Here is a 15327-nt window from a genome sequence, read left to right as displayed (position 1 = left end):
TTGCGGTAAATTCCGCCTAGACATTCACAAAACCGCATGCGTAAAAAGTGTGGTAAAAGTTCGCAAACAATGCAGATATCTACAAAATATTTACAAAAGTCTGTAATTTCCCCCCAAAAAATGAAATTCACAAAGAAAAAGGGATGCATTATTTCTGACTTTACTACCGATTTTATATCACCTACAAGTACCAGGTGATATATTTTGCTTCCAATTGACTTAAATGAAGTCTGGAGCCTTGAGTGCTGTGTTTGCAGGACTTTATTAATTTTTTTGACAATTTTTTATTCCACTTTTTTCCGCATGTTTACTACCTGATTACACGTTTCCCCAATTTTTTGTACGCAATGTTCCCGCATGCAAAAAAATTTTAGTGAATGTGGAAAAAATGCGGAAATGATCACTGCCGATAATATATCGGTACTTTTCCGTTAGCCGGGCGCATCCGACAGGTGGCACTAATTAGTCACTAATAGTCACGCAACAAAAGTGTAACGCTGGCAGCTGGGGGACACGCGTATCCCCGAGAGTCGTTCGTCACAATAGCAGTCGCAAGAAACAAGCAGAGCGGGGAGGCTGCAGACATTGCTTCTGCCAGCACCCGCTCTGCAAGAACGAACGGCAGGATTCCGTGCCACGACGAACGACTCTGGGCTGCCAGTGTTCTATAGGAGAGAGGCAAGGGGGAGGAGACCAAGAGCCAAAGCCGGCAGCTTCATCTGTTACATTGCCGCCGGCTTAAGTTAATGTAATTCTGTTACGTGCCTATTAAATTACATTTGTTCCAAGATACACTTGTTACGTGACTATTAATGTAATTAGTTCCACCTATCGGATGCGCCCGGCTAATGGAAAAGTACCAAAATCCCTTACCGCATGTGTGATTGTGAATAGAGCCTAATGACTTCTATTAACCACTTGCCGACCGCACGCTTATACCGTGCGTCGGCAAAGTGGCAGCTGCAGGACCAGCGACGCAGTTCTGCATCGCCGGCTGCAGGCTAATTAATCAGGAAGCAGCCGCTCGTGTGAGCGGCTGCTTCCTGTCAATTCACGGCGGGGGGCTCCGTGAATAGCCTGCGGGCCGCCGATGGCGGCTCGCAGGCTAAATGTAAACACAAGCGGAAATAATCCGCTTTGTTTACATTGTACGGCGCTGCTGCGCAGCAGCGCCGTAAGGCAGATCGGCGATCCCCAGCCAATCAGCGGCCGGGGATCGCCGCCATGTGACAGGGGACGTCCTGTCACTGGCTGCACAGGACGGATAGCGTCCTGTGCAGCCCAGATCACCGGGGAGGGGACAGGTAGGAGAGGGAGGGGGGAATTTTGCCGCGGAGGGGGGCTTTGAGGTGCCCCCCCGGCAACATGCCTGCAGACCGGAGCGATCAGACCCCCCCTGCACATCATCCCCATAGGGGGGGAAAAAGGGGGGCGATCTGATCGCTCTGCATGCCCGCTGATCTCTGCTGGGGGCTGCAGAGCCCACCCAGCACAGATCCCAACAAACAGCGCTGGTCCTTAAGGGGGGGGGGGTAAAGGGTGGGTCCTCAAGTGGTTAAGGGCTGTGGAGTCAGTGTAAAAATCAACAGACGCCGACTCCTCAGTTTCAGAAGCCACCAACTCCGATTTCAGTTACCCAAAAATTGCTCCAACTCCACATCCATGCTTCTATTCATGGAAATATTTTAGCAGCAATCAAAAAGCTGCTGTACAACCCTAGCAGAGGTCCTCAGGGGCAGCAATGCACATTACAGTTACTCCTTACAGGTCAGTATAGCATCAATCATGTACCTGCTGAGCACCAGATGGTGCCTGGAGAGAATTACTGTACACACTATCTACTGCTAGGGAGCTTTGCATGGAGTTAAAGGACAAACTGAAGTGAGAGGGATATGGAGGCTGCCATATTTATTTCCATCTAAAGGTGCGTACACACATGCGACTATAGTCGTTTGAAACGATCGTTCCCCGATCATTTCAAACGACGATCGTTTAAAAAAAAGGAGCCAACGACCATTAAGTCTAACGACGGACGAGCTAGATCGTTAAAAACGAACGATCTAGCTTGGCGGATTTTTTCCAACGACGATTGTTTGTAAAAGTAGTACATCGTTGGAAACAGTCGGTCGTACTAGGCTTGACATGCGCATTTCGCTATTTCTCCATGAAACTTCTCATTTTTATGCGCAAGCGCAATAGTTGCTTTACGTGATGTAACGTTCGTTCTAACGATCTGATCGTTACACACATTTAAAAACTAACTTTACTTAGGTCGTTCTTTCATCAATTAAAAGTTTGTTCGTCGTTCACAACGAACGATCGTTGTCGCATGTGTGTACGTAGCTTAAGCAATACCAGTTGCCTGGCTCTCTTGCTGATCCTCTGCCTCTAATACTTTTAGCCATAAACCCCGAACAAGCATGCAGCAGATTAGATGTTTCTGACATTATTGTCAGATCTGACAAGACCGGCTGCATGCTGGTTTCTGGTGTTATTCAGACACTACAGCAGCCAAATAGACCAGCAGGGCTGCCAGGCAACTGATATTGATTAAAAGGAAACAAATATGGCAGTCTCCATATCCCTCTCACTTCAGTTCCCCTCCAAGCAATGCACACACAATGGGCTCTATTCTCAAAGATTTTCCGCATGCGGTAAAGTACATGCGGGAAGTTTGCGACCAAAATACCGTCAAGTTGAAATTCTCAAAATGTTCCGCATGTTTTTTTCCGCATGCGGAAAAAGTGCGGGATTCATGTGGAAAAATTTCCGCAAAAGTCGGTATTTTCCGCAATAAAAAAATCAATTCTCAAAAATGTTCAGGCGCATCATTTCGTCGTTATTTACCGATTTTTTTATCACCTACAAACAGTAGGTGATATATTCCGCATCCCATTGACTTTAATGAAGTGTGGAGGCTTAAGGGCTGTGCTTGGTGGACTTTTTTTTTTTTTTTTTTTTTTTAAACACTTTTTCATGCGACCTTTTTACCGCATGATTCCCGCATGAATAATGGCTGTTTCCACATCTTTTTTCCTGCATGCGGAAAATATTAGTGAATGTGGAAAAAATGCGGAGTTTACCGCTGGCGGAAATATAGCTGTAAAATTTTGCGGTGTTTTTGCCTGTTAGTGAATAGAGCCCACTGTATATATCTCGGCCAAGGCGTCCATTATGGACCATCTCTAGCAGTGTATGGGTGCACCCTCCCCCCTTTGTTTCCCAACCCTGTCCTCAAGGCCCACCAACAGTTCATGTTTTGCAGGAAACCACAAACATGCACAGGTGAGGTAATTAGTGTGTCAGCAGAGCTGATTACCTGTGTGGATTTCTACAAAATATGCACTGTTGGTGGGCCCAGAGAATAGGGTAGGGGAACACTGCTCTAAAGCACCGCCATGCTGGATGTTTAGCGAATTTCAATGCCAACTGAACCTCGAGTACTTTGTTGTATTGAGGAGTCGGATGATTCTTGTACACACTTCATAGCCCTGCCAGGGCTGTAGAGTCGGAGCAATTTCTGGGTACCTGAAGTCTGAGGTTTCATAAAGGGCTCAAACCCACTAGAAGCCTTTTCTGAGCGCTTGCGATTTGAAAAAGTTCTTGCTAATGCAATGCTATGGGGGGATTTTTATAAAATGACATCGCTCTAGTGGGATCACACCCATAACATTACATTAAAATCACAAAGTGCTCAGAAAAGCATTCCAAGTGGGTTCCAGACCAAACTGAGGAGGATGATATTTGTACTGACTCCACATCCCTGAGACTAGCAACGGGTCTGTACAGCACTCCACAACTGTCCGCCCAGGGATCGAGGCCCAATCCATGTATACAACAATACTCATAGCTGTGTACGAGTGTAAACTTCATAGGAAACAGTTCACTAATCACAGTACCCTCTACAACTTGAAGCGTAATTGGCAGAATAGTGTGGGCGTAGTTATTACTACCTCTCTGAAACCTAAAAGTTGTAGACTGGATACGATCATTGGCGAACTGGTGAAACCGCAACCAATCACGTTAACAGAACTTCCCTATGAGGTTTCCTTCAGGGTCACTAACTATACCAGCGCCCACTAAGCTACCCCTAACTCTAACCCCACCCCTACCTAAGGCTAGAATCACAATAGGATGTTGCGGTCCTGCATTATAAAGTCTTAAAACGCAGCTTGCCGCACTGCAATAAGAAGTCTACGCAATGCTCACAGTGCAACGTTAGCGTTGCATTGTAACGTGTTGGGTTATAGTAACGCACTACTACCAGGAAAGCATACTTTTCATTGCTTGTATGCTTTATTATTTAGTATTACTGAGAACCTAACTTATCACCAACCTGCGCCTCCGCCAATCCCTCTGCCGATGCCGCCTTCCACCGCTATTATAATGATTACACAAAACCTTGCACCAGAATTATACACTGGGCAATGCTACACTCTACTTGGCGCCCATGTTTCCAGGTGGCAGTTGGCGCTCAAATGACCTGCTTCAACATAATTTGCTTGGTGTAACTAAAAATTGATAACTATAATCCAGAAATGGGCCACAAAACTCATGATAAGGTGGGCTGGGGCACTATATGACCAGGGACAGGTCCTCTTCGTAGTCAATGATACACAGTACAATATTATATACACAGTGACAGGTCCTCTTTGTAGTCTATAGTACACAACACAGTACTTTATATACATAGCACTGAGAGGATTGTGGCATGCTGGGACTAGTGGTGCTGCCCCCCTCACAGCCCCTGACTGACCCTCTAGCTGAGGGGGAAGTGGCTGCTCCACAACTCCCAGCATTCCTAGCCAGAGACACACGGGGTCCCCCCTCCCCGTCCAGTAGAGCCACCACCCAGCTGTCAGCCCCCTCAGACCGCTCCACTACCCACCAAGGATCCGGAGCCATCGCTGCTTCTGCTCCACTGCGGCGACACTTCCTGCTTGTGTCACGTGACGTACGGCGCCGCCCGAGGTACAAACTTATCCCATCCCGCCCAGCGCGAAGCTGGATCTCTTCCTGAGATGTGTGAGAGGAAGAGTAGTGGCTGCAGGTGAGGAGTAAGCCCAATACTGTGTCTTCCTAGAGACGGCTTATAGCCATATGTATGTAAGTTTTTTTTGTGCAGACACCTCATATATGGGCACCATCTCAAGTAAAAATGTCACTTTTTTTTTTAATCTATGCTCACAGTTTCAGGAAAATATAGGTGCCCAATACTGCCATCCATCAGTATGTTGTTGGCATCATTGGGCTCTATTCTCAAAGACCAAACTTTTCCGCAAAATTTTACCGCTATATTTCCGCCAGCGGTAAACTACGCATTTTTTCAGCATTCTCTTACATTTTCCGCATGTTTGCCGCATGCGGAAAAAAAGATGCGGAAACAGCCATTATTCATGCGGTAAAAAAGTCGCATGAAAAAGTGTTTAAAAAAAAAAAAAGTTAAAAGTCCAGCAAGCACAGCCCTTAAGCCTCCACACTTCATTAAAGTCAATGGGATGCGGAATATATCACCTACTACTTGTAGGTGATAAAAAAAATCGGTAATTAACGACGAAATGATGCGCCTGAACATTTTTGAGAATTGATCTTTTATTGCGGAAAATACCGACTTTTGCGGAAATTTTTCTGCATGAATCCCGCACTTTTACCACACTTTTTCCGCATGCGGGAAAAAACATGCGGAACATTTTGAGAATTTCAATGTGGCGGTGTTTTGGTCGGTAACTTCCCGCATGCACTTTACCGCATGCGGGAAGTCTTTGAGAATAGAGCCCAATGTCATTTAAAAAATTAAGATGCTTCGATTGATGCATGAACGTCCTCTCTCCTGCTTCCTAACACCATTTCTTCCTTCACTCCCTTAGAAAATATCAGGTGAGAGAGAGGCACTGCTGGATTCAGCTCTGATTGTTAATTCTGGTCTAAACAATAGAACTTGCAGGGGTGTAGCAATAGGGGTTGCAAAGGTTGCGACCGCATCGGGGCCCTTGGGCTCCATCCCCTTCTTCCACCTCTGACACTGTGGTTGCCATTGGCAGGTTTTGGTGTGCTGTGTCGATTATAGAGTGCTGGGGGCCCCATTGTAAAACTTGCATTGGGGCCCGCAGCTCCTTAGCTATGCCACTGACTACTAGCCCACGAGATACTAATAATTGCACTTATACTGTATGTATTAGGGATGATCAATGAGATACAAATCCAACTAGATGCAGAATTTTGCAGATTATGTATGCAAATATATGCAGCTTGAAAAAGGACCAATTAAAAATAAACCTTGGAGAGACTTGATTGGTCCAATTTCAAGCTGCATATGTTTGCATTAAAGAATGATATAACCCTGCATTCATTTGGAATAATTTGCATCTTATTGACCATCCCTAGTATGTAGTTTGCACCTGGATCAGCAGGAAGTGAATTTGATTGGTCTAAGCCTATAGGCTGGGAACACAGTTAGCAGAAACGCTGGAGCTGAGGAAAACGCATATTTTTCAAAAACGCATCAAAAATGCACATAATGAAAGTCAATGGTAACGCAAGGTAATGCGTTTTTATGCATATTTTTTTTTTTGTTTTTGTTTGTTTTTTTTTGTTAAATGTTTTCTAAAGTATTTCCGCTTCCTGTTTTCCTAGTGGTTTGCAAAAAACACATACAAAACTGATATGCGTTTTGTATACGCGAACCGCACACACGTTAAAACGAATGCAAGAAAAACGCATATGCGGAAAAACTCTATGGAACGCAAAACGCCCATGACAGAAAACACAATCTTTCACGCACTGACAAGTGTGCACCCAGCCAAACTGCATCCAATCTCCACAAAATCTGTATGTAAGCTGGAACAATCTTCGCTTCATAAGGGCCAGTGCACACCAAAAATCACTAGGCGTAATTGCAAATGCTAAGTGATTTTTGTAGTGATTCTGGCCATGTGTCTAGCGATTTCCTATTTATACCTAGTGATTTTAAGAGCATTTTGTTGTAGTGATGTTGTAGTTCTTGTAAACTTTCATCTGGAAGTGAACAGCTTTGGACAAAAAATGCTTTGAAAAATTGCTCTGTTCAGCACTTTTTAAAGCAATTTTCCACTTTTCCTATACTTTACAGTGAGGTGTAACCGCCTCCAAAATGCTGCAGCACCCGCGTTTGTGGAAAAAAATCACATCGTTATGGTTTGATCAATCCCATACAAGCACAGCGCTAGCTATTTTAAGGCTGGTTTCACAGTGGGACGTTAAAGTCCCACGTTACAGCAGCCAGTAACGCAGCCTAACTCACAGCACTGTAAAATCAATTGTGCTGTTCACAGTGCCCACGTTGCGTTATATAGTAACGCAGCACGTTTAAACAAAGTGCTGCATGCTGTACGTTATAATATTGTGGGAGAGCTAGCGGGCACTCGGGCAAAGCTGTGTTAGCTGGCACTTTAACACCCAGTAAACCATGTGCTCAAGACCCAAAAAGATGAAAGTCCTTAGAGTCACAACACAGATGAAAGATGGTCTGGCACTATGGTTTAATCAACAGTAGCATAGACACAAATTAGCAGTGGAAAAGTGCATTGCAAAAAATGGCTAAACAGCATACATTAATGAGTTGCCATACCATGGTGTCTTGTTAGATGCCTGGGTGTGGATGGGAGGCAGCGGGTGTGGGTGCCAAAAGGTGCACGGACTTACGACAGTTTCGTGTGGCAAACGCCAAACTTCTTCTGAGGCTGGATGTGCAACAAGTGTAGGATGCGCAGTGCGGTGTATATGGAGGCGCGTGATGACGCGCCTCCGTTACGCCGTTGAGGACCCACCCTTTCCGGAAACTCAACATCCAAGATTGCTCCGCCCTGTAGAAAGGTGGTGGCACGCACGGCCATGTCAGTGATGACGCGTGTACGCGTCATAGATGACGCTGTTATGCGCTGGCCAATGAGAAAGTGCAGATATCCTGCTGTGTACAGAACTACTAAACAAGCGCTCACAAGTACACCAAAGTGGTTGCCATGGCAACCCCTGTCGTCCTGCACCCGATATATACGGGCAGAGGAAAACACAGGTAAATACACCAGGCGCACCACAATGACAGGCACACATTGGCCTCAATTCACTAAGCTTATCTCATGTCTTTAATATCGTTTCTATAGTTATCACCATGGTGACGAGGCATGTAGTATTCAGGAAACATTTTACCTCAGGCAAACCTAAAGTTAACTCTTCTGTCTTTAAGTTAACTCTTCAATCCTTAAAATAACTCCAGAGTTAGACAGGTTGTTAATTAACTGCATGTGAAAATAACTACAGAGGAGGTAACTTAAGGAATGAAGAGATAAGGTAACTCTCTTACTGTGTGGAGGTAAAGGTGGCCATACACTGGCCCGATTCCCGGCCGTTTCGACAGCAGATTCGATCCTGGGATCGAATCTGCTGCCAATCGTTCGCGGTAAACGCCGCCGACGATCCGATTTCCTCCCGAAATCGGATCGGTCCGTCGATCGCGCCGTGCGGGAAATTACCCTCGATCGCCCGCGGGTAAAGTGCGCGTCGCTAGCGGCGGCCGATCCAATGACAAATACATTACCTGATGCGGGCTCCCGGGCGTCTTCTCCGCATCTTCTCAGCACTGCACCCGCTCCATCCCGGCGCTTCCTGGGTCACAGTGACCCAGGAAGTTCAAATAGAGGGCGCTCTATTTGAACTTCCTGGTCACGGAGTGACACAGGAAGCGCCGAGATGGAGCAAGAACAGAGCGGTGCAGCGTGGAGAAGATGCCCGGGAGCCAGCGTCAGGTAATGTATGCGCGGGGGGAGGACAGGCGGCAGGAGCAGCTCAACAGATTGTGATCGGTTTCAGGCTGAAATCGATTCACAATCTGTTTGCAGTAAAGGCAGCCATACGATCCCTATCTGATCAGATTCGATCAGATAGGGATCTGTCAGCTGGTCGATCTGATGGCACATCGACCAGTGTATGGCTGCCTTTAGTTTTCTCTTGCCTTATTATCTCCAGCATGATCTTAGTGAATTGAGGCCATTAACATTTACATTTCTGTATCAGACGCATGGGGACATTCTCCATGCGATTAAGCTATATTAGCTAGAGTTCCAGCTTACTAACAGGGTTATAATGGGAGCTAAAAGGGGAGAGGAAAAGCCTGGATAGGGTGGGAAAAAAGGAGAATCAACGTGTATCAACAAGTGATTAGTGGCAAGAAAAGTACGTGCTGTACATTATACTGGGCTAAGCAGTGTTAAGGTGGCCATACACTGGCCCGATTCACTGCCGTTTCGACAGCAGATTCGATCACTGGGATCGAATCTGCTGCCAATCGTTCGCGCTATACGCCGAATTTCGATCCTTTTCGTCCGATCCCGTCGATTGCTCCGTGCGGAAAATTAGCGTCGATCGCCCGCGGGTAGGGAGCGCGTCGCTAGCGGCGTTCGAGTACCCGACGACCGACGCAATAGAGCCGCATACATTACCTGCTCCGCCGGCACGTCTACGCCTGGTCACCGCTGCTCCGTGTCCGCGCTGGTCTCCGGCATGCTTCAGTTCCTCCTGCCCGGCAGGAAGTTTAAACAGTAGAGGGCGCTCTACTGTTTAAACTTCCTGCCGGGCAGGAAGAAGTAAAGCATGCCGGGGCCGGAGACCAGAGCGGAGACGCAGCAGCGGTGACCTGGGGACTGGAGTCGCGCCGGCGGAGCAGGTAATGTATGCGGGGGGAGCGGCGGCAGCACCACCACCACCACAACAGATTGTGAACGGTTTCAGGCTGAAATCGGTTCACAATCTGTTTGCAGTAAAGGTAGCCATACGATCCCTCTCTGATCAGATTCGATCAGATTCGATCAGATAGGGATCTGTCAGTTGGTCGAATCTGATGGCAAATCGACCAGTGTATGGCTACCTTTAGACTGCTTGCACATGCTCAGTAATGTTGGAGGAGGAGGTCTCTCCTCCTCCTCCTCCAGCCACAGGGCTAATTAATATTCACTGCACTGCAGAGACTCGTGGTAGGACTGTAGTGTTGTCAGGATCATGAACGAATCGTTCATTTGATCTGGATCTTTTTTTGTCAAATCATCCGGATCATCACAATGAACGATTCGGTTCACAGTGGATGTCTGTCTGGAAGAAACAGGAACATACAGAATGTACAGTGCAGGGAAAGTCCTGTCCTGCTAGTCATTTAACCCAGTCTGCTTCCCTAGTAAAATTATTCAAATGATTCGATTCAAAGATCCGGATCTTTTCAATGATCCGATTCAAATGATCCGAATCCTTAAAAAGATCTGGACTTCCTATCACTAACCTGGAGCGGCTGCTTTGAGAGCCGCATAACGCAGCTCAATCTGACGTCCAACTTCAACACCACCATACGTTGAGTTAGGGGCACATTATGCGACCATAACGTCCCCTAAAACGCAACGTCTTGGTGTGTAAGTAGCCCAAGGCTTCTTGCACACCAAGACGTTGTGTTAGGGGCCACGTTAAGGTCGCATAACGTTCACCTAACACAACGTATGGTGCTGCAAAAGCCGACGGTAGAGTGAGCCGCGTTAGGCGGCTCGATTCCTATAATGTCTCCCAGAGTGGCGCTGATTGGCCAGCGGGACCACGTGATGCGGAGCGAGACACTCCGCATCACGTGGTCCCGCCGGCCAATCAGCTGCCGCCAGTGCAGTGAATATTAAGTAGCCATGTGCGCGGCTACTGTAGCTGGCTCTCCCCGCCTCCTCTCCGCCCCCCACTGCGCATGTGCAAACATAGACTGCTATAGCCGCTCCAACGCCGTAGCATGCTGCACTTTGCGGAGAACGTGCAGCATTACATGTAACGCAACGTGGGCTGTGTGAACAGCCCACTTGTGTTACATTGCTGTGCGTTGGGGGAGCGTTACAGGCGCACTAACGTGCGCCTGTAACGTCTTGGTGTGTAAGCAGCCTAAAAGCGCTCAGAAGTGCTCTTGGTGTAGCCACCGGCCCTGACTTTCTCTGCCTCTTATCTGCTGGGAAGCAGAGGGTTAACATATTGCACACTGCACATCCTCTTTAGGTCATAGTTAAAGTTTGGGGTTTCAAAAGCCTTATCTTAATCTAATATTATTAAAAATGATCTTTATCCACTGCATTTCAAGAGGAACAAAGAAATTATAACATTCAGTGACTGCTTCAACATTCAAGCTCTATCAAGTATTGATCTTAGTCTTTTGTCACACAGTAAAGGCTTGTACACACACTCAACAAAACTGCCTGATTGTTGTCCGACTTTAGTCCTTTTTAGATTATTGGACGTGTAAAAAGCGACTTGACGAGTGACTGCTAAGAGGAGTTGCTTCCGATCCAACTGTGGGATCTACGTTGGCCTACGGTCGTCTGCTATTGTGCAGATGGTCCGTGTGTACAAGACGTTTGAACAACAGTTGAACGACTTGTACTTATTTTCAATGTGTAGTCCGTTGTTCCGCTATCGTGCGCAGTATGTAAATCAGCTGGTTGTTTGTCCGGACGTGTGGACATACAGGTCGTGCGGTTCGTCAGGTCGTGTGCATGTTGTGCACAAGTTGGACGTGGGTACTTAGCTTGATAATTCCCCTAATATGCAAAATACTCAATAAAATGTGTTTGGCTAAAAAAATTATTTTAATATTTCCACCTACACAGACATTTCCCAAACCTGAAAGGAAGATGGAATCACACTTCTTTGAAAAGCTGGACTCCACTCTAGAGAATGGACTGCCCAGACAATCCCATCTTTTTACATGAGCTGGGATGACTGGGGAATGCGATACCGTCCCAGGCTCTACAGCAGCACGGACTGTGCAGAAGGGGTTGACTTGCCTATATCACCGCACGCAACTCTCCATCTTCCCGACACTTCTGTCTTCACAACTGGAAATTTGGCTGTTAAGGCGGAAGTATTGGGAAGAGGGAGAGCAGCTCCTGCACATCTTTCTACACGAGTAGCTGACTGCACAGCACAGGAGCCCTTCAGATCCCTGGTGGGGGGGGGGGGGGTGACTGAGGGAACACACACACACACACACACACACACACACACACACATCCAATTTTGATTGGACAATGAGTTTGTTTGTTTTTTGTTTTTTTGCTTTGCTTTTAGTGCGACATTTAGCTACTCATTTGCAAAACCATGCATCTGAATGGGAGCGTTTGTAACCACAAACATCTCAGTACCGTACTGCGCAGGACGGTGACAGTAGCGTGATCAAGGATGCACGAAACGAAACTGGTTCACTGTGGGGGACTGATGGTGATTTTGCTTGCTTGGCAGTTGGAATAAGCTGTTATTTCCCACAATGCAACGAGGTTCACAGACAGCAAACTGTCAGGACCATGGTCATGACATCCCACTGTGGGAGGGGTTTCACCACAATATGACCCATACAGACCCCCCATACAGATTTCTGGTGGGAGAGGAGGTATCAGCCACTGATTGGAATGTAGTTCAATACTTGGTTAAAGTTCCTCTTTAAAGGGAACCTAAACTGAGAAGGATATGGCTTTTTCCTTTTAAAATAATACCAGTTGTCTGACTTTCCTACTGATCCTGTCTCTAATTCTTTTAGCTACAGCCTCTGAACAAGCATGTAGAGCAGGTGTTCTGACTTAGAGACACTGAAGCGGAAAAAAAATTATAGAATGAATTTGTGTAGTACGGATAATTACTAGAAGATTAGTAGCAAATAAAATATTCTCATATTTTTATTTTCAGTTACATAGTGTGTTTTATAACATTGCATCATTCTTTAATATTTGCAGTTTACACACTACTCAGCATTCTAAATGATTTTTTCAGAGCAGTCTTGTGAACTATTGACCTGTCCTCTGGCAGAGAAAAGGAAAATTCTTCACTGACAGTTGAGATAATAAACATCAGAAGACAGCCCTCTCTTTCAAAGTCATAGAGCTTGATGGCTTTTTTTGCATAGAGATAACAACTGGAGTTTCTTAACTCTTCCTGTACTGAAAACAATATTAGACTTATGTCTCTGCTCCTAATGCTTTATTTCTTAGCTGTACTACACATACAAATCATTGTATTATATATATTTTTTTCGCTTCAGTGTCTCTTTAAGTCAGACTAGATTAGCTGCATGCTTGTTTCAGGTGTGTGATTCAGCCACTAGTGCAGCCAAAGAGATCAGCAGGACTGCCAAGCAACTGGTATTGTTTAAAAGAAAACATCCATATCCCTTGCAGTTTAGGTTCCCTTTAAGGTCAGCCGTTGGAGCCATAACCCCTGCAATGTATAAAGCTGATCTGAAGAGACTCCAGGCTCTAGTTATGTCACTGGGTGTGGGCGTGTGATGTAATTGCTATAACGTGTAACACCGCATGGAAACATCAACACACGCGTCGGTGTACACAACACACAGGCTTCGTTCCTCTGCAAATATTGCCCCATTGTGATCTCACGTCGTCCTGTTATTGCTGCCATTTACAATAACCTGAATCAATCACCTGCCTCTTATTTTTAGCACCTTTCCACTTAACGGCTCTGCGTAACCTGAAGGTCGGGCAGAAAATGGCTGAATAATGAGTAACCTCCTCCAATTTACACAACAAACATGAGGTGGGGGGATTTCATACTTTTAAATGAACAGAGGTTATTCTCTACAATAACAACAAACCCTCGTAGTTACGACGTCTGACAGATGAGTAGCTGCCAAATGGGCGTTTAAAGAAAAAATATACTTTAGTTCAGAGAAATGAATAGTTTGCCTTCTTAAAACAGAAGGTATTTGTGATTATTCTAGTTGGAGTGAGCATATGAAGTCTCCCACAATGCATCACTGCTGAATATGCAAACCATCCCTTTGTTGTCCCTGGTGGCTAACCACACCTCCAGAACTGCTGGAATGCAATGATGTGTCAGCTTGTTAATAGTATAGAGCCAAACTAATCCAACATGCCTACAGACTGTTTCGGATTGGTTGATCCTCATCAGTGCATGGCATGGAATAATGTGGTTCTATGGAGTAGGACTTGAAACACCCAGAGTTACAGACTACCCAGCAAGCTCATGGTGACCCAGAACTCATTGGAGCAGGCTTTCTCAACCAGGGTTCCTTGAGTACTCTGCAGGGGTTCCTTGGCATTTTCCCCCATCGTGGGGATGTATAATGGAGCACACTATAATAGGTGGTACTGTAACAAGAAGCACTAATTTAGGGGCTTAGGAGGCAGTATAATGAGTGGTAGTGTAATAGGGGTAGTGAAATAAGCAGCCACACATACTTTTATAGACCGTTCCTCCTGCAAAATAAATGCAGGGGTTCCTCGAGATCAAAAAATTGTTTGCAGGCGTTCCCTGATATCTCAGTTATTTGCAGGGTTCCTCCAGGGTAGAAAGGTTGAGAAAGGCTGCATTGGAGTGTGTGAGGGGCTACAAAGGACCAAAAAGCCTCCTTACTAAGATGATATAAAAAATCAGAAGTATGCCTTCTTAAAGAGAATCTGTATTGTTAAAATCGCACAAAAGTAAACATACCAGTGCGTTAGGGGACATCTCCTATTCCCCTCTGTCACAATTTCGCCGCTCCTCGCCGCATTAAAAGTGGTTAAAAACAGTTTTTAAAAGTTTGTTTATAAACAAACAAAATGGCCACCAAAACAGGAAGTAGGTTGATGTACAGTATGTCCACACATAGAAAATACATCCATACACAAGCAGGCTGTATACACCCTTCCTTTTTAATCTCAAGAGATCATTTGTGTGTTTCTTTCCCCCTGCAGCTATCTTCCACTGAAGTGTCAGGCTGTTTCTTCCTGCAGAGTGCAGACAGCTCTGCCTATATGTAATTCCTCAGTATGTGAAAGCCCAGCCAGCTCAGAGGAGGATTTATCCAGCTTGTAAAAGATAATAGAGCAGAGAGAAGCTGCACTAATCTAAATAACACACAGGCAGTGTGCAGAGAGGGGCCTGGAGGGGGGAGATGCATCACAAAACTACAACACTGAAGAACTTGGCAGCCTTCCAGAGACAGGCTGACAAGTCTGACAAGAGAGAGATAAGTTGATTTATTACAGAGATGGTGATAGTAGAACGTGCTGCAGTAAGCCAGAACACATTAGAATAGCTTTTGGAACTTGTAGGATGATAAAAAACAGGATGCAATTTTTGTTACGGAGTCTCTTTAAGGCTGGGTGCACACATAGCAGAAATGCTAGTGTTTTATGCAGCAAAGTTAGTCAATGGGACACAGAAAAAGATGCGGAGACCTGCGATTTACATTATGAGTTTCGCGAATGCTGGTCTTTGTTGCATATTAGGGGGCAGCACGGTGGCGTAGTGGTTAGCGCTCTCGCCTTG

The 15327-nt window shown here is 45.8% G+C and overlaps 2 protein-coding genes across 3 annotated transcripts in view; one reads left to right on the top strand and one right to left on the bottom strand.

Annotated features, from left to right (window-relative positions):
* The window catches only part of STX8 (syntaxin 8), a 292938-nt gene extending 287983 nt beyond the window's left edge, over positions 1-4955 (bottom strand). For both annotated transcript variants that reach the window (XM_068263795.1, XM_068263796.1), the window contains exon 1: positions 4889-4955. In XM_068263795.1, the coding sequence (XP_068119896.1) occupies positions 4889-4905 (17 nt within the window). In that variant the 5' untranslated portion in view covers positions 4906-4955. The remainder of the gene's footprint in view (positions 1-4888) is intronic.
* A 10-nt stretch (positions 4956-4965) lies between these two features.
* LOC137542117 (TBC1 domain family member 24-like) overlaps positions 4966-15327 on the top strand; it is a 74563-nt gene continuing 64201 nt past the window's right edge. The window contains exon 1 of the mRNA XM_068263791.1: positions 4966-5050. The gene's annotated coding sequence lies outside the window, so the exon portion shown is untranslated. The remainder of the gene's footprint in view (positions 5051-15327) is intronic.

The sequence above is a fragment of the Hyperolius riggenbachi genome, chromosome 12, assembly GCF_040937935.1.
Source record: "Hyperolius riggenbachi isolate aHypRig1 chromosome 12, aHypRig1.pri, whole genome shotgun sequence".
NCBI classification, from domain to species: Eukaryota; Metazoa; Chordata; class Amphibia; order Anura; family Hyperoliidae; genus Hyperolius; species Hyperolius riggenbachi.
The sequence above is the reverse complement of the archived record's forward strand: the minus strand, read 5'-3'. Positions and strand labels throughout refer to the sequence as shown.